General features: G+C 32.8%; 2 protein-coding genes across 3 annotated transcripts; one reads left to right on the top strand and one right to left on the bottom strand.

Moving 5' to 3' along the window:
- Positions 1-9,111: 9,111 nt before the first annotated feature.
- Positions 9,112-13,332, top strand: LOC141717527 (homeobox-leucine zipper protein GLABRA 2-like). Of its 2 annotated transcripts, XM_074519647.1 has the most exons (12): positions 9,112-9,480; positions 9,690-9,952; positions 10,407-10,524; positions 10,747-10,944; positions 11,041-11,253; positions 11,326-11,427; positions 11,529-11,630; positions 11,746-11,955; positions 12,032-12,206; positions 12,298-12,569; positions 12,645-12,731; positions 12,809-13,332. In XM_074519647.1, the coding sequence occupies exons 1-12, from the start codon at positions 9,409-9,411 to the stop codon at positions 13,184-13,186; spliced, it is 2,190 nt and encodes a 729-aa protein (XP_074375748.1). In that variant the 5' UTR covers positions 9,112-9,408; the 3' UTR covers positions 13,187-13,332. The 2 variants fall into 2 exon arrangements, with proteins under 2 accessions (XP_074375748.1, XP_074375747.1); XM_074519646.1 differs by having other exon boundaries at positions 11,041-11,427.
- A 2,479-nt stretch (positions 13,333-15,811) lies between these two features.
- Positions 15,812-19,779, bottom strand: LOC141718206 (small ribosomal subunit protein uS17c). Its single transcript, XM_074520582.1, has 3 exons — positions 19,756-19,779; positions 19,662-19,683; positions 15,812-16,622 (listed from the first exon to the last, which is right to left on the bottom strand). The coding sequence occupies exons 1-3, from the start codon at positions 19,777-19,779 to the stop codon at positions 16,093-16,095; spliced, it is 576 nt and encodes a 191-aa protein (XP_074376683.1). The 3' UTR covers positions 15,812-16,092.
- Positions 19,780-21,570: the final 1,791 nt, after the last annotated feature.

The following is a 21,570-nucleotide window of genomic DNA, read 5'->3' as shown; positions in this document are numbered from 1 at the left end:
TAGTCCCCGACGGGGAATGGGCCGGGGACAGGGATCAGATTTAAAGTCGCGGACCGGGGGCGGGGATAGCACTACCCGGCTCCGTAGTGACCCGACGCCTATCCCTACTTATTCAGTTCTTGAAGACAAATAGCACCCAGTTTTTGTCAAAAGCCCAAAATAGATCATACATAACCACAGAGGTCGAAACCATCCCAATTGCTTTTATGTTTGAAACAAAAACAAGGCCCAAGCCCGCACTATATATACTGGACCACTACATACTATGTACGTGTAGCAGAATTGCGAACTAAAATAACAACGGCCAATGATATGCATACTCTATACATCGAAGCATGTTCTTTTTTGCAGTTCTTGTTTAATTTTGTAAGTTTCTCATGTATAGCAAAGATTCAAAACTACTTCTTAAATAGCTTTGGCATTATATATAATGATGTTTGCCATTTCTTTAGCATGTTTAATTTTGTTTTTCTTCGTCTAACCATATTAAGCCTTTTAATTATCTTTTAATTGTATTTTTCCTAAGTACATGCCGGACCTTTTTTATTAGTAGCACCGTGATTCCAATGATTCCGTCTAGTATCCAGATGTAAAGCTAAAATGTTACTCCCTCAGTCCCTTTCGTAACTATACATTTATTATTTGCACGTATTTCGAGACTTCTATAAAGTATAGTTTGATAATGTTTTTTTCAATTTTTTTTGAATAAAAGTTTAAACATGAAACTTTTATTCAGAAAAAAAAAATTTTAAAAATATTGAGGAGTTATGTTTTAAATGAGTATTGAAAAGCGTACCGAAAAGTAACGTATAGAATTCAATGAGACAGAGGGAATACTAACTCTGTTGTGTAGATCGGGAGTACGGGAACTCGGCACGCATAATATCGTTCCTTTTAAGCATAATTTCTTAAATTATTTTAATTTATTTTTTATGTAAGAATTTATTATTTGAATTTAATACAAAAAAATAATTTAAAAGTGAATTATGAAACTATATTTTATATTTATATTAAAATAAATGTCGATTAATTAAACAAACTGTATAGAATTGAATGAAACGGAGAGAGTAATAAACTTGACCTCAGCCAAAATTTAATAACACGAAAAGTTAATCCATATAGATAAAAATGGGAAATTTTTAAAATTAAAGCCATATACGTAGCGAGAAAATAGCCAAAAAAATGATTTTCTTTCGAAAATTCTTGGTTCAAAATTTTCTTTATTTTCGGGTATTTGAATTGGACCAATATACACACAAACATACCTAAAGATTTAATTTAAAACTGAAATTAAATAATTATATGAATATCCCACTGCATCCACTAGTTGCAATTTAACACCATGATCATGTGATAATTAACAAATGACTAAAAATGTCATGACTCATGGCCACCTAACTGCACCATAACACAGATATATATTTAGTACATAACTCTAATATTGAGTAGTTGGCATCTGAAATTTACATTACAAGAATGAGTCATTCTATACGACTCCTACTTAAAAAATTGCACAATTTATAAGATAAATTTCGTTTGTCGTTATTACTTAAGACGTATTTTAATCGACCACGTGTAGTAACGTTCTAACTATTAATATTGAGATTTCGTGTAAGATACAGTTAAACACCGGTAAATTAATAATTTAGCTAAAATAATAAAAAAAAAAATTGGTAACAATATAAGGAACACGGTGTATTTATACTTTCGATAAAGAAATAATTTTTTTTATCCAAATCTTATTAATTTAAAGAGATTTAACTGAATATCAAATGCTCCACATAGGAACGTAATTATATAAGACGATTTTTACGGGACTAACGCCTAATAATGAATATTAGGAATCATGATATGATATATTAATACAGTGTTTGATTATCCCCTCATTATTTGTTACCTAAATTATATATTTTTAATTTCCCTAATTTATATAAGAAAAGAAATATAATAATACAAAAGTAGTAGAGGTAGAAAGGACTAGGTGAAATGAAATAACTAGTAGACATGTGAAAAATCTGTGGGATGATATTGTAATTATTAATGACAACAACTTGTGAGGAGAATCCAAACCCTAGCAATTGGCCTTAGCACATGAATGTAGAAAAATAAATCCCTTCCACTTTAAAAGTAGCAGAAAGTAGGACCATTAATAACTGAGACCTTCATGTTCTTCAAGGACAACAGATTTGTATGTGACTTGTGTCAAGTTTTAACATTTTCTGATCACTTCTACTTGTATAGGGTTTTCAGAACCCGCGGCCGCTACCCTTCGGGTACGTACTGAATAAATTTTACGGGCTCGCGCAACAGCCTGCAAATCACGTGAACTAAGATAAACCGCATTTAAACGACATGTTCTGACTCATAAGGCATAATCATAAATTCTCCTCGCGTAAGATTCGAACATTTGACCAAGAGGATAGCTATCCCTCTTTAACCAACTGAGTCAAGTCTCGCGAGTTTATAACTGTATAGTTGTAATTAACTTGTATGTATTATAAGTTTCATCCACCATACATGACTTTTTACAATGATTCTTTTTAAGAAAGTGAGATGACTTGCATTCATTTCTTTTGGAGTCATTTTCAAAGTTTAATGAATTTGTAGTTGGTTTGATGAGTACTCATCCGTATATTCTCTGAAACATGTTTTTCAACTCGGCCAATCTTTCATTGTTACTTTTTCACAACACAAACCTAGCTAGATGGTAGAATTTTGAACAGGAAAGATTGCTCAACTTTAGTTGATTCGGGGTGATTTAATAGTTGATATTACAGTTAAAACTCTTTAAAATAATATAATTGGAATCGAGAAAAAATATTACTTTATCAGGTTTATTATTTTAATGGAAATAAAAATACACTGTGTCCATTATGTTGGGACCGGAAAAAAATATTATTTTAACGAGGTTATTAGTTTAACAATTATTACTTAATCGAGGTTCAACTATACTATCGTTTTATGAAGATTATATATTGGGTTTTGATCCTTGACAAGTAATGGATGTTATTACGTATCAGCTAAATTTTTTTACAGATAGATAATTGATGTGAATGCAACGGTTACGTTAATCAATCCGCACCTAATTCTTTGGTTCGGGGATTTTTAATATTCTTGAATATTTTCGTGAATAAATGATTGTCAACTATCCCGCTCGGTTACAAGAATATTTAATTTATTGCAGTTATGGTTATAGATTTCAAAATTCGTAACTATACGGTAGAGGTATCGATTTATTGAATAATTTTTATAAAGTATGAAAATTTATTGACAATTTATCATAAATTTGACGAATCGAACCGATTTATCAACAATTTTTGAAAAATCAGCCGACTTATATATAACAGAGATTGAGATTGCAGTAAGTTACACAATTTTAGCCCATGCTGCAACCTAAAACAATAATTCAGAGTTTACCAACACTGCACCATGAATTATACATGCATGTAGATAAGAAAATTAAACCATCTGGTCCCTGGACTGGACTGTGCTGAGCCACTAAACTTCTTCTTCACTTTCTTCTTGGGACAACCCACATTTGTTAATCAACCTATGTACTTTTGTTTCTATTTGACCAATTTCTTTAAACCCTTTCATAATCTCAACACTGTTACTTACTCCCTCCGTCCCTAAAAACGTTTCATATTTGTATTGGACACGTTTGTCAATATACACTTTTAATTGTAAATATCTTTAAATTCGTATTAGTATTAAATATAAAAATTTCACTGTATTAAAATACTGATAAATACGAATCCAACGAGATCACTCATGACTATGTTTGATATTATAGATTAGACGTAAATTAGTAGTCAATCGCTTACCGTGAACAATACCGAAAGTCAAATTAGACAACATTTAACGGGACAGAGGAGTAGTTCTTATTAGAATATAGTCAAGGGTTTGACTTTTAGCCCCCTTTTCCATTTTTTTTTTTCCCTTCATCTAGAATTTACCAAGACCAAGACTGATTTCAAAGGTAATGAAAACTAGGTCTTCAGGTTAAGCTATTGATGATGATGGTAATGGAGGGTGACTGATTAGTGGGGCCCACCATCCAAAAAAAGGAAATTTGATCAGAAAATAAAGTGTTCCTTAAACAGTCGACATATGGTTGCCATATTTTGACTATTTGCACAACGGGGTAGTGGTTGATTACTTGATACATACACATTTGTGTGTAAAGCAGATATGTAAGAGCCTTTTTCGTGTCTCTTTTTTATTTCGTTGTAATATAGTAAAATTTATTTATTATTCACAACATGTACAATTTTGTAAAATATATTAAATAAAATTAAGATTTTACTAAAATTAAACGAATTAAAAGTCGTTTGTTAAGTAACCAGACCGTATTCTAATTTCATTTAAATAATCAATCACACTAACATTTTAAAATAATAGAAAAAGTTCAAAACATAATCTTATACTCTCTATTATCGTTAATATTCAACAAGCATCTATTTTCAATATTGTATTTGGAAAGGTCATCGTAATTTACTACTTCATCCGTCCCATACATATTACATGTCTCTTTTCAAAAAATAACGCATAAATAAAAATGTTATTTGCATAAATTTTTCAACCAAATGCCCTATTTAATTCATTAAAAAATGACATTAAAAAAATGAAAATTGAGCTAATTTTTAAAAAGTCAAATTTTGGGAATAATAAATATATGATTAGTTTTAAAAAATTATTCTCAAATTTGTATTAATAATTTAGATTTTTTTTAAAACTAATTATTAACAAATGCACATGAAACACGAAGCGGCGTAGGTATAGTTTTACCGTTGTTACAACTTGCAAAAATCGTTTCTCACAATAATAGTATTCCAACCGTGTAAAATTTGAGGAAATAGCCCGTTTGCCATTTAAACAAACCATCAATATTTGTTATTAATTATCAAGATATTGAAAAAATACCCAAAATATAAAATTTGAAGTAAATAATTAATTACAGAATGATATACTCCCTCCGTCCTTGAGAAGTATAGATAGGTAAAGTGACAAAGAGGTTTAAAAAAATGTAATTAGGTAAAATAAATTAAGTAAAGTAGCAAGATTAAATAATATTTAACGTATAAGTGAATGTAGTTGAAAAAATTAGTGAACGTGAGTGAAAATGTATAGAAGAAATTAGTAAACGTGAGTGAATGTAGTTAATTTTTAAATTAAATTATTTTAAAATTTTTGAAATATATGTTGAAAGGCACATTTCAAAAACGAAATTGTACGTAAATGAACGAGACATATGAAGTATATATATATATATAATATATTACACCATCTCAAATAATAAATCTATATAATAAGTACTCCCTCCGTACCACAATACGTTTCCCATTTTGACTTTTCACTGTTCACGTTAAGCGATTGATTATTAATTTACGGTTAATTTATAAAATCAAACATAGTCATGAGTGATCTTGTTGTATTCATGTTTACGAGTACTTTATTGTATTTACAACAACTCCACCAATAAAAATGTACTAAAACTCGTAGAAGTTAGTGCTTATTGTGTGCCCTTGGACACACATTAGAAAGACCGTAATATTAATACAAAATTAAAAATATTAAAAATAAAAAATGTACATTGACAAACGTATACGACAGAAATGAGAAAAGTATTTAGGAACAGAGAAAGTACCGAATGCGACTTTAATTTGCAGTCTCTGAACAGGGAGGGCGAGAAGATAATTTATTTAGAAAGATCCGAAAAGAGAGAGCTAACGATACTCAAGTCACTTTAAGTGGGCTAGGACTCGTACTATTATTTTCTTCGAGCTGTACTTTTTTCTTCTGAGTTTCAGTGTAATTAATCTGATTTTTTATACGATTTTACTATTTTTATTCTTTGTTTAAAGATTTCGGTACATACTTGTAACTGTAAAGGAAAGTGTTTAACTTTTTACGTGTTTGTTTATGACGTGAAATAATTTGGTTTACAAAGAATTAACTACTTCTTCGGATTTGTAATGAAAAATTATTTAGCGAATATTTGTTTCTTCGTTTATTTGATAATTATGAAAGACGGTGACACAGCGTAGATATGAAAATAAACTGAGTGCATGAGTAAGCCATCGTAAAATTAAGAAAGATATTAAAATTATCGAATTCGCCTCTAAAATTATCCTCAAATGCTGAGATATTAATTACATAATTATTGAATATTTTCTTATTATTGAAATAAACAATATATATATACATATATATGAATTTTACCGATAAAACACGATAGTGTCATGTCATCTAAACAAATTTTATTAGATCCATTTTGGGGTTCACGTAGAATTATGTTAAATATATGATCCAATTGCGAAATTCCTCTAACATCTTAAGGTTTTAGATGAGCCGGTTACTCAACATGGTATCTGAGCTTATGCTGGCGGGAGAACTAAGGTTCAATTCTCAGCCACCCCCAACATTCTCACAATTTAATGTGGACACTAAAGGCAATTAATGCCCCAAAGATGGGCACCGGTGTTTCACTTTTCGACCCATTCGAGTGAGGGGGTGTTAAATATATGATTCTATTAGAACCTTCCTCTAACACCTTAAGTTTTTAGATGAGTTGGTTACTCAACATGGTATCAAAGCTTAGGCTGGCGGAAGGATTTAGGTTCGATTCTCAGTAATGTGGATACTAAAGACAATTAATGCTCCAAAGATGGGCGTCAGTGTTCTACTCTTCGACCCATAAATAGGCTTTGGAGTGAGGAAAATGTTAAATATATGATTCAATTGAAAATTTCCTCTAATACCTTAAGGTTTTAGATGAGTCGGTAACTCAACAAATTACTCAAAACTAAAACTCCAAGTTTGTATTGGAAAATCGGATTGACAAATTACAAATGTAAATTAGCCTAATGACTTTGATTAGCAACCATAGTAAATGTTATCATTAACTAGTTACTTGAAATATGTTGATCAACATTTATATGTAATAGAGATCGAGAGTTGGAGGGAAATGCATTCTATAGTATAAATCAGTTGTTAGCATCAAAAATTTAATATTCAACAAGATGAATGATAAATGGGGCACCATACAATCACATCTATATGTCTTAGTTTGCACCAAAAACAAAACTTTATAAACATCTACATCTCCTGAACTGCCTCCACCGTCGGTGGTAACTTGTAACCAGACTTTCCTTTACACAGGTGGCGTCGATAACGGAATCATGATTACAAAACAGTTAAAATTAGATAAATTCGAGGTTAATTAATGGGACTTGAATTAAATTTTACCCGAATTTTAACTAAAAGTATTGATTTTATTATAAGATTATTACTAAAAATTTCAGTTTAACCGAGATTCAGCGTGAGTTAGCCTTTTGATTTTATCCATGTCGTCAAGTAAATTTTAACATTTAAGTTTAGTTAGATCATTGGACGAAAATAAAATTGAAAAATCTAGTGAAAATGACTAATATTATTTTTGACAAGATTCGAATTTTCAAACATTTTTATAAAATTAAAAATAAACGGAAATTTTACTTATTACAAAATCATATATTTTTCGTAGAAACTAATTATTTATCGAGTAATACTACAGGCACAAAAAATGGTAAAAAACTTGTTACAAACTGATGTGTCATGACTTATGTGGCATTATGGAATAATTTTACCGGTGATTTTAATGTAAATGCAGGGGATTCATTTTCAATTAACCAATGACAATTAGACAAGTGTCATTTTGTAACTTTTTTGGAAACCAATCAGGTATCCCTAGCAGTTTCCTAATTTATCATGAATTAGGGGTGTAAATGAGCCAAACTGTTCGTGGGCTACTCGAACTCGGCTCGAAAATAATCGAGTCAAGCTCGAGCTCGAGCTTTTAGAATTTTTAACCGAGCCGAGCTTCAAATTATTCGGCTCGTAAGGTTCGCGAGCCTTATCGAGTATTTATTATTTTATTTTTTTTATTATAAATTTATTTTTAACGTAAATATTTAATATTTTTATATATTATTTCTTTTTAATCGAGTCGAACTCGTGCCGAACTCAAGTCTAACCGATCATATTCGAATTTTTGATAATATTTAGTCAATTAATTCGACTTTTCGAGCCGAACTCGAGCCTCCCGAACCTTTTACGAGCCGAACTTCGAATTTGAATTTAAAGATTCGATCAAGTTCGAGCTCGAACTATTTTACTTGACTTCGAGCCGAACCTTACAATATTCGGCTCAGCTCGGCTACACCCTTGCATGAACCAAACACACTTTGTTATTAGGGTAGTTTGTGCAAGCGCAACAATGAACCACAGAATGTTACATGCACTATAGATTAACTAAACAAAGCGTATTAAACTAGAAGATTAGAAGAGTAATTGAATAATTAATAATAACAGAAAGAAACTGGTTCCTGTTGGAGGTACTTGGCCAGTAGTTGAGTTTTGTAGAAATTCCTACCTCCACATCATAACAACAATTATATTATCAGATGGTCAAGTCCTACTACCAGCCCCCACTCAGCCCAACCATTTGCTAAATTGCAAATAATATTTAATTTTTCGATTCCCTTTTTTATGATAAAGTATAAAAAAGTAGCACTTGCTTGTTTTATATTCTTGAATGAGACTGGCCCACTTCCAATGTATTTTGTTCAAATATTCTTTTAAAAAATAATATAAAAATATTAAGTTTATTTCTTTCAAATAATCAGATTAATATCTTTTACAAATAAATCTCGAGTTAGAGTAAAATCGAACTATTTGAAATGACAATAAATAAACTTTTAACAAATAGAACTATATACTTTTAAGTTAATATCTTAACCTGCACGGTCATTTTTATCATTATATATTATAAATTATTATTTTAATAATATACTGCTCGTAGGATTTGATCTTATATCACTTTAATAATTATTTTTAAAATTATATCTAACAATTCTCATAAATTAATGTGACGGTTCTATATTGAGTTGACGACTCTAGATTGAGTGAATAAGGACCCAATAACCAAATTTTAAAATTTTCGTCTTTAATATAATAGTATAGATTCATCACATCACATAGTGAATTTGGTATCCATCAACAATTTTATTATACTTACACATTATAATAATAACAAATAAATAGTTATATATTTAAATGTATTAAGATCTCAGGTTAAGTATTTGATAGCCTCATGCATCTCTTAGTAGTTTCTTGATCAAATTCTTTTCCTCTACATTCTACAACATACACAGAAAGCTCAAAGAGGCATTTCTTCTCTGCAGGCTCTCTCAATTTTACAAAGATAGACACCACATCCGAGGATACCTCACTACAAGAAATACGGCTAAATTCGACTCGGAGCCGAAACATATAGCAGAAATTTCCATGTTAATGATGACTCTACCGGCAGCAGAAGATCATAGGGCTACTTTATAACTACCATGGGAGTAATACTTGGCATACATCATGTCGTCTAACCCTCCGAATCCGAATTCTACTAAAGATTTCTTTGCTTCTCCAGCTCTATCCCTTTCTCTTGTATGTATAACTCATCAGCTAAGTTCAAAATTATGTCTCATTTCATAAGTTTCACACACATAATATTGTTCAATAGTACTTAAACGAGGATATACTGGATACGTTTGGTTTTGGTTTGGTTATAAACGAGAATCAAAATGCTTTTGTGATATGATTACATGTGATGTATATGTACTTAAAATGTCATTTATGATTTTGTTGATGTAAAGGCAGGAATTTTTCGACATGGCACGGGGTCAGGAGCTAATGCAGACGTGGAGGAAGGAGAAGAAGGAAGCGGGGGAGGGGGAGGTGTTAGAGCAGGTAGTAAAGACACAGTGGAGATTAGTAGTGAAAACTCCGGTCCAGCGAGATCTCCTTCTGATGAAGATTCTGATGGAGCTGGAGACCAAGATGATGACAATAAAAACAAGAAAAAGAAGAGGAAGAAATATCACAGGCACACTGCAGAACAAATTCGAGAAATGGAAGCGTGAGTAATGATTATGTCCAGTTTTCTGTAGTATTTTTTTGTTGTTTGTGAAGATTTACTATGTCTGCAGCTGCAGCTGCATGGAATTCAATGTTTTTTTCGAACATTTTCTTATTCTTCTCGTTTGTTTGACAGAATCTCGACTTAGCCACAATCTGCAGTAATCGAACATTTATCGAAGCATGTACTGTATCATGATTGCTTCATTAGGTTAACATAAACATGTGTGCGGTTATACATGTAAACATAGGTTTACAGTACTATTCTATCACTGTTTAGGATAACATAAATTAACATTTTTAACAAACTAAACCATTCTCCTAACACCTCCACATGAAATACGAGTATCTGTTCCAACAAATCTGGGGATGAGTAGTAATCGAAGCCAACAAATAAGCCCTTATAATTACTTGAGTTATCATATAACGCTCAATTGTTTTATAATTAATTGCAGGCTATTTAAAGAATCGCCCCATCCAGATGAGAAGCAAAGGCAAGAACTGAGCAAACAATTAGGCCTGCATCCTAGGCAAGTTAAATTTTGGTTTCAAAATCGTCGGACTCAAATTAAGGTATAATTTGATCTTTTTCGTTTATATTTAAATATCTTCTCATGCAATTTCTGTTATAGTTAACTTAGATAGTGATGTTTAATTTAGTTGAAGTAAAATCAATGTAGCTGTGTTTGTTACATTGTGATCTCAGATAAAATGTTAACAGTAATTTCTGATAAGAATATGGAAAATTAGGATAGATTTTAAAGCACGCATGTTCTGTGTACGTGACTGCTGCAGGCAATTCAAGAACGCCATGAAAACTCATTGTTGAAGACAGAAATGGACAAGCTTCGTGACGAAAACAAGGCATTAAGAGAGGCCGCAAACAAGGCTTCTTGTTCTAATTGTGGTACTGCAACGTCTAGCCACGACGCTGCTGCTGTAACTTCTGAGGAACAGCAATTAAGGATCGAAAATGCTCGACTAAAAACCGAGGTAGCAAACACACAGACACTCACACACGCGCTGGTTAATAAGTTTTGAAATGAGAAAATTTGATAAATGTCTCCTGGATAATATATTAACTTGTAGAATGAAAAACTCCGGGCTTATATGGGAAAATACACGTCTGGAACATCGCCAACTACCTCATCGTGCTCAGCTGAGACTGATCAGACTGGAAAAAGATGTTCTTTAGATTTTTACAGTGGCAAGTTCGGGATAGAAAAATCACGAATTGTGGAGATTGTTAATCAAGCTACAGAAGAGCTAAGGAGGATGGCTACAGTAGGGGAACCACTATGGGTAAGAAGCTTTGAGACCGGTCGTGAGATACTAAATTACGATGAATACTTGAAAGACTTCTCTGTTGGACAGTCAACGAAAGAGCAGACGAAAAGATCATCTGTTGAAGCTTCAAGAGAAACTGGAGTTGTGTTTATGGATCCGACGACACTGATTCAGAGTTTCATGGATGTGGTAAGTTCTATTCGTTTATCATCATCTTATAAAGGCCAAATGAATTTTCTTCAAACAATGTAGTTCATGCAATTAACAAGGGGTGGTTAATGATAGTGCAGAATCAATGGCAAGAACTGTTTTCTTGCATGATCTCGAAGGCAGCTACTATAGATGTTATCAGCAGTGGAGATGGTGCTAGTAAAGATGGAATCATTCAACTGGTTAGTAATTCTGTCGTATATTTTGGCATTAATCCGATTGTCATTGATAGAATCTGATGAACTCGAGAGCATGGCCACCATTTTTGAATTCAGAAGTTGTTGTTATTCCCTGCAGATGTTTGCAGAGATGCAAATGCTTACTCCAGTGGTGGCCACAAGAGAAGTTTATTTTTTTCGACATTGCAAACAACTGAGTACTGATCAATGGGCAATTGTTGATGTATCAGTAGACAATGTTGAGAAGAACATTGATGAATCATTGCTAAAATGTAGAAAACGCCCATCAGGTTGTATTATTGAGGACAAGTCAAATGGCCATTGTAAGGTAAAAGTGTTATGAATGAATTAGAGCTGGAAAACAAGAATATAACTCAGATCCTGATTATGGATTGCTGTATCAGGTGATCTGGGTAGAGCATCTGGAGTGCCAGAAGGGTTTGATTCACACGTTGTATCGAACATTTGTTCAGAGTGGAATGGCCTTTGGTGCAAGACATTGGATAAAAACACTGCAGCTTCAATGCGAGCGCTTAGTCTTCTTCATGGCAACAAATGTCCCAACAAAAGACTCGACTGGTGAGCCTAGCCTAGCTGTAAATAGGTTGATCTTTTCAAAAATGATACTTTGTCATCTAACTTTATGTGTTCCATCATTCTGTAACATAAGGTGTTGCCACATTGGCCGGGAGAAAAAGCATTTTGAACCTGGCTCAAAGAATGACAAGGAGTTTCTATCGCGCTCTAGGAGCATCAAGCAGCCATACATGGAGCAAAGCCCCTGTTAAAACAGGAGACGACATACGAATAGCATCCAGGAAAAACTTGAATGATCCTGGAGAACCCCTTGGAGTCATATTATGTGCAGTTACATCTGTCTGGTTGCCGGTCTCTCATCAAGTTCTGTTCGATTTCTTGAGGGATGAAACACGAAGAACTGAGGTCTGCATCTAACCCTATAACATGAATATCATTATCGAAAATGAATAACCACTTACATTTTCCTGTATTAACCAGTGGGACATCATGTCAAATGGAGGTCCAGTACAGACTATTGTAAATTTGGCTAAAGGGCAAGATAGAGGCAATGCAGTAACTATCCAAGTAAGCAATTTTTAGCAGAAAAATTACCAGTAATCTCTATAATTTCCGCTAAAACTTACATTTTTCAATGCAACCAGGAAATAAAGCCGAAGGAAGATAGCGTCTGGATCCTCCAGGATAGCTGCACAAACGTGTACGAATCAACAATAGTCTATGCGCCTGTGGACATCAGTGGAATGCAGTCTGCGATAACAGGCTGTGACTCGAGCAACGTATCTGTAATGCCCTCAGGTTTCGCTATCCTTCCAGAAGGCATAGAATCGAGGCCTCTGGTGATATCTTCTAGAGCAGAGGACAAGAGCACAGGAGGGTCATTACTTACAATTGCTTTTCAAGTACTAATAAGTGAATCTCCAACAGCCAAAGTTAATATGGAATCTATAGAGTCTGTTAACAGTCTAATATCATGTACATTGCATAACATTAAGACAGGGTTGCGGTGTGAAGATGGGTGATTGATTGCTCCCTTTCTCCTATTAGTAGAGGCAGCTTCACTAGTTTCTAGTAAATCTATTGTGCCCAGATTTTCCCCCCTGAATTCATTGAGTTACAGATGATTCTAAATGTCGTATAATTATTTAATATTTGTCAATTACAGAAATTCAGATGAGTTACAGACTAAAACCCCGTGATTTCTTCAGTAGGCTATTCTTATGTCAAAGCTCTAGGATTCTGATACTATAACTAAGCGAACAGTCGTTCTGACTGCTTAACTCTACTCTGGTATTGCCCGTCGGTTATGCTGCAGAAAGAGGAGAAAGAAAAGAAAGAAACACGTTTCATCCTCGCGTATCTGAACACTGATAAAAAATAGCCCTCTACTGGAGTTGCATTTCCTGCTCCTAGAGTTTCCAGCAGACTCTGAATTTCAAATGTTCAACGAGTCTGTCATATGTATGTAACAGTCTGCGATATCTATGCAGGCTTCCAAGTTGCAAGAGCACCTACATGGTTTACAAGATGTGCAGTACATCTAAGGTTTGACATCCAAATAACCAAAAGTAAGAGTGATCTTCTAAACAAAATAATGGCATTGGAAAGCTCGGCTCATAGTTAACCAGCACTTGAACACTCCCTGCTACCAAAAACTGAAAAGCCAAAGATATTTTGAGTTTGTAATCTCAAAAGAGATGTTGAAGCTCTCTAAGCCCCAAAACTATAACCCTAGCTAGTTAGTACTTAGTAACACCATGGGGTTGCTTATGATGCTAGAGTCTCCTACCTATCTTGCCATCAACAATTTTAAACGCTGAAACATGAGGAAAACGAAACAGGAGTAATTGGAAGGCAACTCTTCTCGCGGCTAAGACATTCACTATTACATACACATTCAAAGCTCTAGAATTGGAAGGCAACCCTTCTCATGGCTAAGACTTTCACTATTACAGATACATTCAAAGCTCTATATCGTGCTGTAGTACAGAAACTTATCAACATAATCCTGAAATTTTCTTCTGCCAAATACAGCAGAATACTAAATTTCCATTACTCATATCAATCTATCACCAAAACGTCAGCATAGCCATGACTTGCAATTAACATGCTAGGGAAAATTGTTATAAGCAATATCAATAATAATAAAATCGATCATAAATAATTTATTTAAGACATTAGCTCAAATCGATGCATTCAGTAAAGTCAAGATTTTAAACAGTAGAGAAAAATCAAATCTTGAAAACATTCTCTATAAGAAAATGAAGATTAGAAAAATTGATCATCATTTTCTGTCTGCTATCAAATCCCAACGGATACAGTACTACACACTTAAGAGGTGCTTCGGGGAAAGGGGGAGGATGTGATGGACAACCTTAAAATTATGTTGTCGACATTCATGCATTATATTCGTTCCTTCCTCCATTCATCCAATGCATTCAAATTATAATAAATTCCATGCAATATCGACAATCATCCTATTCCTCCATCCATGTCCTTGGCAATAATGTCCAAAAAAAATTTGAACTTTACAGTTTTCTTCACTTCCACAGACGACTACAGCCCCAATTAAATCCATATGAGTTGCATTTAACACAATGCTATCAATTTTGCACTCAGATGAGACATAATTTTCCAAGTTTTAACTAACTGTTTATCTACATTATATCAGAAGAGCTATACTAACTTAGATGTATTACTATCCTTTGTCCTGTGTATTTCACAACAAATTGTACATGTATAGGATCAAGCAGAAAGGTAAATTGTTAACCAGCTCCTTACCAAACACCATTGCAAAACTAAACTTTAACCTTAATGTATAAACATAGACCTCAACTACCGAACCAATTCTTCTTAGCTACACTTATTAGATAACTTCATAGTTAATCTACCAAAACCAATCTATCACCACGTTAGAACTTCAGCATTTCCAAATTCCCAGTAAACGCATCCACGACTCATAACTACATCAATTTACAGTAACCAATAAAAATTAACGCAAAACACTTACTTACTCAAACATCAAAATAAAACACATTGTTTCCATCAAAAAAACTTCAAAATGCACAATATAACAAAAAACAAGCCAAAGAAAACTAGATTTTAATCCTTAACGTAGAAAACCTAAACCTTAATCATAGTTTCCACTTCGCTTCTTTGTCGAAGAATCAAGTATCTTCATAGTTCAACATTTCAAAATTCCCAATATTAACCACATTAAAATTTCACATATCATATCAATTCACAATAACCAACAAAAATTAACACAAACACTTCAATACTCAAGTACCGAAATTCTAATGTCACATTATTCCAATAAAACCTAAACCTTAATTAGAGTAACTAGTTCACTTCTTTGTCGATAAATCAACTATCTTCATAGTTACAAATTAGTAGTTCAACATTTCCAAATTTCCAATATAAACCACATTAAAATTAAAAATATCATCTCAATTCACAAAAATCGACAGAAATTAACACAAACACTTCAATACTCAAGTACCGAGATTCTCGAAACAATGCCACATTATTCCATAAACAACATCAAAATGCACAATGTAACAACATATCATATCATTTCCAAATCCCAATATTAACCACATTAAAACCTAACATATCATATCACTTCACAATAATCAACAAAAATTAACACAAACACTTCAATACTCAAGTACCTAGATTCTCGAAACAATGCCACATTATTCCATAAACAACATCAAAATGCACAATGTAACAACATATCATCTCATTTCCAAATTCCCAATATTAACCACATTAAAAATTAACATATCATACCAATTCATAATAACCAACAAAAATTAACACAAACACTTCAATACTCAAGTACCGAGATTCTCGAAACAATGCCACATTATTCCAATAAACAACATCAAAATGCACAATTGTAACAACATAACAACAACATCAATCACACGGTCTCCAACGGAAGCCCGAGGTCTTTCGGAACACTCTCCTCCTTCTTCGCATTCCTCGGGGGAACCGGAACAGCAAGAAAGGTTTTAGTCTTACTAATAGGCCTACACTTCTCAAGCTGCACAAAATCCCCAACAGAAAACTGATTATCCGGGTCATGGGCTTGAAACTTCTTCTTCTTTCGGACCCTCCTCTTGTACTTGGGGTGTGGGGCCAGCCGGGTGACTTCGACGGACACGGTCTTGTCGTTGGTGGCGCAAACGACGCGGCCTTGGAGAGAGCGCATTGCTTTGATGGTGGGAGGGGAGAGAGAGCGAGGAGGGGTGAAGGTGGGCTTGGAGAGATGAGGGAGGGGCGTTGGGCCGGAGAGAAATGGGGTGGTGAGGGAGAGAGAGAGAGAGAGATTTGAGGGAGAGAGGGAGATGAAGGAGAGACATTTTTGGGTGGATAAGAAAATGAAAATGGTAAAGATTGAAGATAGGTTCTTGGTTTTGTTCACTTTGGGTTTTGAGGGGTTTTGTTTCTCTTTTGAAAATTAAATATAAAGCAAAATTATTATATTTTATATTCCTTTTTTTTACAAATAATTATACCATGCACCACACTATTTTGATGCGAAATTTACACCAAAATAGTATAAAAATGACACTATTTTTATATTCATCTGCAGCTCACGTAAACTAAATCTTACATAATTCTTATATTATATAGGTTATCTAGTACTAGAGTATAAAATAAAGTATAAAAGTGATAAAGTTAGTAGTATATAAAAATAATAAGTTTGTTTTAGTTAAGGAGAACAAAGATAATTGGCATTAATAAAAACTCTAAAATTTTGGTGTGCCACCAAAAGTTGGGTTGGAGAAAAATCTATTATATATCTAATACAGCAACCGGAAGGTTCAGCTAATATTCATATATTATTTGTTTTAGCTCATTCATTATTATATAATTAATACAAATTCATTCATGTAATTTTTATTACCTTAATTAAAACATCATTAATATGCAACTCATTCATTATTATATAATTAATACAGATTCATTCATGTAATTTTTATTACCTCAATTAAAATATCATTAATATGCAACTCATTCATTATTATATAATTAATACATATTTATTCATGTAATTTTTATTATCTCAATTAAAACATCATTAATATGCAAGTCATTAAAAATAATTTATTCATAAAATTTACATACTCTATTAAAAAAAATTAGTATAAAAAATTTAAATGATAACCCCTGCATAAGAATTCATATAATATATAAGTTATCTCATTATTGATTTACTAATATCGATTATTTGTTGCATACTTAATATATATATATAACTAATTATTATAGAGATACATGCATGCATCATATAATACATAAACTATCTCATAATTGACTTACTAATATCGATTAATTATTGCATACTTAATATATATATTTATTTATAACTAATTATTATATAATACATGCATGCATGTATACATACATATATACGTACATCCTGAAAGAAATATGTCCTAAGTCCAATCATGTATTAGGATTTAGAAATAACTTTTATGTAATCTGTTTTGATTTCATTGATATTAATAAAGACTTGTTTTATTTTTATTACGGGCTCTATCTATTTAAGTGTTTAAATAAGATATACCATAGTTTAGAGTAAAGCTTTTTATGGATTATGATGAGATCATAATAGTGAGACCTAAAAAGATGATAACTCTAAACTTAAATAATTCCTGATCATAAGATTACTAACTGGTAATTAGTAATCCGCAAAGATTGGTACATACTATGCTTGCTTCGTTATGAAGGATGTCTGTTCTCATAGACATTTGTGTGGTGACACTATAGCTAGTATGCAGGTGCTTATTATGGAATAAGTTCACTGAACATGACTCGCACAGCTGAACAACTGATGGAGTTCACTCACGTGTCAGCAGTTGTTCACATAGTGATAGTTGTACAAGTATCCTTAGACTTGAGGTCATCATAGTCATCTTGTGTACACTGAACTATACTTTGGTTTAGTTCTTAGTCTCCAGGGACAATTATTAGGGCTCTACTGGGTATAGGAATTTGTACACGAAGATAGTGTATGATCAATAAAGGATCTACCCCTTTCAGCGAAGGAAGCGAATGTTCAAGGCTGATCCACTTATGCTAGTTCAGGAATCTCTGGCCAGAGTAAATGAAATTAGAAAGGAGTTTCTAATTTGCATAGAACTACGCATAATAAATGGTAAGCAAGTGATTAAATTAGATAGGCTTGACACGAGATCCATGCCTTGTATTTAATCGGGACATTGTAGGGTAGAATGAGTTTATTGTACGGTAACTATTCACTGACAGGTTCTTGGTATTCTAAGCAGTGAATTCATATTATCCGGATAGTCGCGATATGTTGAGAAGCATCACTCACGATGTAGAATAAATGTGATTAATTAATTAATCATATTTAATAAATTAGAGAATTTATATAAATAATGATAAAATAGTTTTATTATTATTTATTTCTACTACCGGCTTAATATTGAACCTACAGGGTCACACCATAAAAAGAGAATGATTTAAGGGTGGAGGAATTAATTAATAATGATTAATAATTATTTATTTATGAAATAAATAATTAATTGGAAAATTTAATAATTGATTAAATGAGATTTAATTGATTATAAATTAATTAAGAACAGTTCTTAATATTATTAATTAAAAGATTTAATTTTTGGAAATTAAATCAAGAGAGAGAATTATTTCTAAAGTGTTTAGAAAAAGGATTAATAATTAAAAGGTGTTTTAATTATTAATGAGAATAATAAATGGGATAATAATAATATTATTTATGAGAAAATTTCAGCTGAAAATTTTGCCTATAAATACACTATTATAGACCATAATTTTATTCCAACCCACACAGAAACCCAAAAGTTTTAGAAAACCAAATTATCTCCACCTCCTCCTCCTCCTAAAAGTCGTTTTCTTGGTGGATACCGGTGGAGTGCTTCACACTTGAGGAGCAACTGCTAAGGATCTCTGATTGTTGTCTCCGAATTATTTTTAAAGGTTAAATTTGATCCCTCGAATTTTTATTCACGATTTATATGCTTTTATTTGGATTTTGTATGTGTAAAAGTGTTTTTCCATGACCTCGCTGTGTTAAAAATCCAACAATGGTATCAGAGCATAGGTTGTATGCATATAGATCTGTGGTAAAAATTTCAGAATTTTATGTGCTTGTATGAATTAATTATAATTTTTACAAGTTATATTATGGATTAATTTTTTCTGATGAGAAATTGTTTCTCAAAATAATTTTGAATGTTGATCTGGGTTCTACAAGTGTTGTAGATCATCTGGGTATTTTTTTCATAATTTTAGGATGTATAGATTTTTTATTATGAATTTTTGAAGTTCTTACAATTAAATTCGTAATTAAATAAATCATATATATATATATAAATTGTTTATAAGTATGTATATATATATGTACAACATCTGTATGTTGTCTGTGTTTATCTGCTGTTGTCTGCTGTTGATGCTGCACGGAGAAGGTCAGATGTCAGGCACGTTTTCCGAGAGGCGGCGGCGGCTGCAAAAACAAAAAATAAAAATAAAAATAAAAATATAGGGGTGTAACGCATTCCGGGAATGCGTTACAAACCTGTGGCGCATTCAAGGAATGCATTACACCAATTAATGGCTTAAAAGGGGTGTAACGCATCACCGGAATGCGTTACAGGTCTTGTAACGCGTTCCTGTAATGCGTTACAGCCCGTCTGTTGATTTTAAAATTGATTTTCTGGGAGTTTCGTAACTCCGTTTTGGGCGTGCAATATACCGTTGGATTCGTTTTTCCGAGACGAATCTGATGGAGTGATCAATTTTAGTTTATATAAAAGTTTTGAACTGTTTATATTCCATGAAGTGTTTTAAAGGTGTTTTTGATCGTTTGAATTGATTTTAAATGCTTCTTGTGATACATAGAGATGTATATTGCTTGTTCTAATGTGCTAGATGATGTAACATGCCTACCTTGATATTTATTCATGTTGATATATGTGATATATGCTTAGTTTATCATGCGATGATAGATTTAGGTGAACTTAAATAAACATAAGGCGTTTGTTAGACAACCTAGTATAGTGAAATTGTTTCATAACCTTAAGAATAATATTATGAATACAATCATGAGATTCTTGTGTTTGTGAAACACGTAATTGAATATGAATTTTATATATAAGAGAAAGGATGATTCTGTCAACAACAGATTTCTATCTGTAAGAAAGGGTTATTAAGTGACGCCTCTTGACAATGCTCCACCCGATCTGGGAATCGTCTGATTATTGATTATTGATTTGAAATATTTAATTTGAAAGGAAGAATCTCTTTATAATATGATTATGATTGTAACGTAATATAATCCCTCTAAAATTAAATAATATCAAGTAGTAATTGGCCAATGACACAACGGGCTTGTGTCGGTCATAGCCTTCCAACATGGTAGAAAGTAGTTCTTATTTTTGAATCATTGTCGTTTCGTGCCACAGCCGAGGGATTTGATTTCGAAATAAGAAATACTTGTCTATTACATAGAGATATGTACATTAAATAAGAATCTAAAGGTCGTTACGTGCCACAGCCGTGGGCCTTTGGGGACTGATTCAATTGTACGGAATGTTGGGTTAGACTTGACTTAGAATATTGAGTTTGTCGTGCCACAGCCGTGACTCAATTATTCAAGAGGCTAAAGTTTGATTAGGGAATAACATTAGATGTAATTGACAAGAGTTGTCTGCCTATTGAACATTACATGGCGTTTCGTGCCACAGCCGGGGTTATGTAATGGAATGTAGGATCCCTATTCCCACTAGCATTATGAATGCTTAATTTTTCATGTAGGGGGTTGAATAAATTAGGAAAACTAGTGGGAACCACTTATGAATAAAGACCCGATTCATATAGTGTTTTGAAATGAAATCGAATATTTGCTAAGTGTTGTTATGTGTTTATCATTTACAGATTTACTTTGTATGTTATGTCTTCTGCACTATCACTCAGGAGCATACTAGATGCTCACAAATTGACTGGTCCTAATTATGCTGACTGGCTTCGAAACTTGAGAATTGTTCTCAGGATTGAGAAGCTGGAATACGTGATTGACTCACCTAAGCCTACTGAACCTGCTAGTGATGCACATAATGATGAACATGTTGTGTATCGTAAGTGGATAGATGATGCAAATGTTGCTCAATGCATCATGCTAGCTTCCATGAACATTGAGCTACAGAAGAAAATGAGCATATGGATGCTCACACTATCCTAATGCATCTACAAGAGTTGTATGATGTGGCAGGGAGGACAGCTCGATATGAGATATCGAAGGAGCTGTTCGGTTGTAGGATGTCTGAGGGATCATCTGTGAATGACCATGTACTTAAGATGATCAATTTGATTGAACGTCTTGGACAACTTGGTT

This window comes from Apium graveolens, chromosome 4 (genome assembly GCF_009905375.1).
Source record: "Apium graveolens cultivar Ventura chromosome 4, ASM990537v1, whole genome shotgun sequence".
NCBI classification, from domain to species: domain Eukaryota; kingdom Viridiplantae; phylum Streptophyta; class Magnoliopsida; order Apiales; family Apiaceae; genus Apium; species Apium graveolens.
The sequence above is the reverse complement of the archived record's forward strand: the minus strand, read 5'-3'. Positions and strand labels throughout refer to the sequence as shown.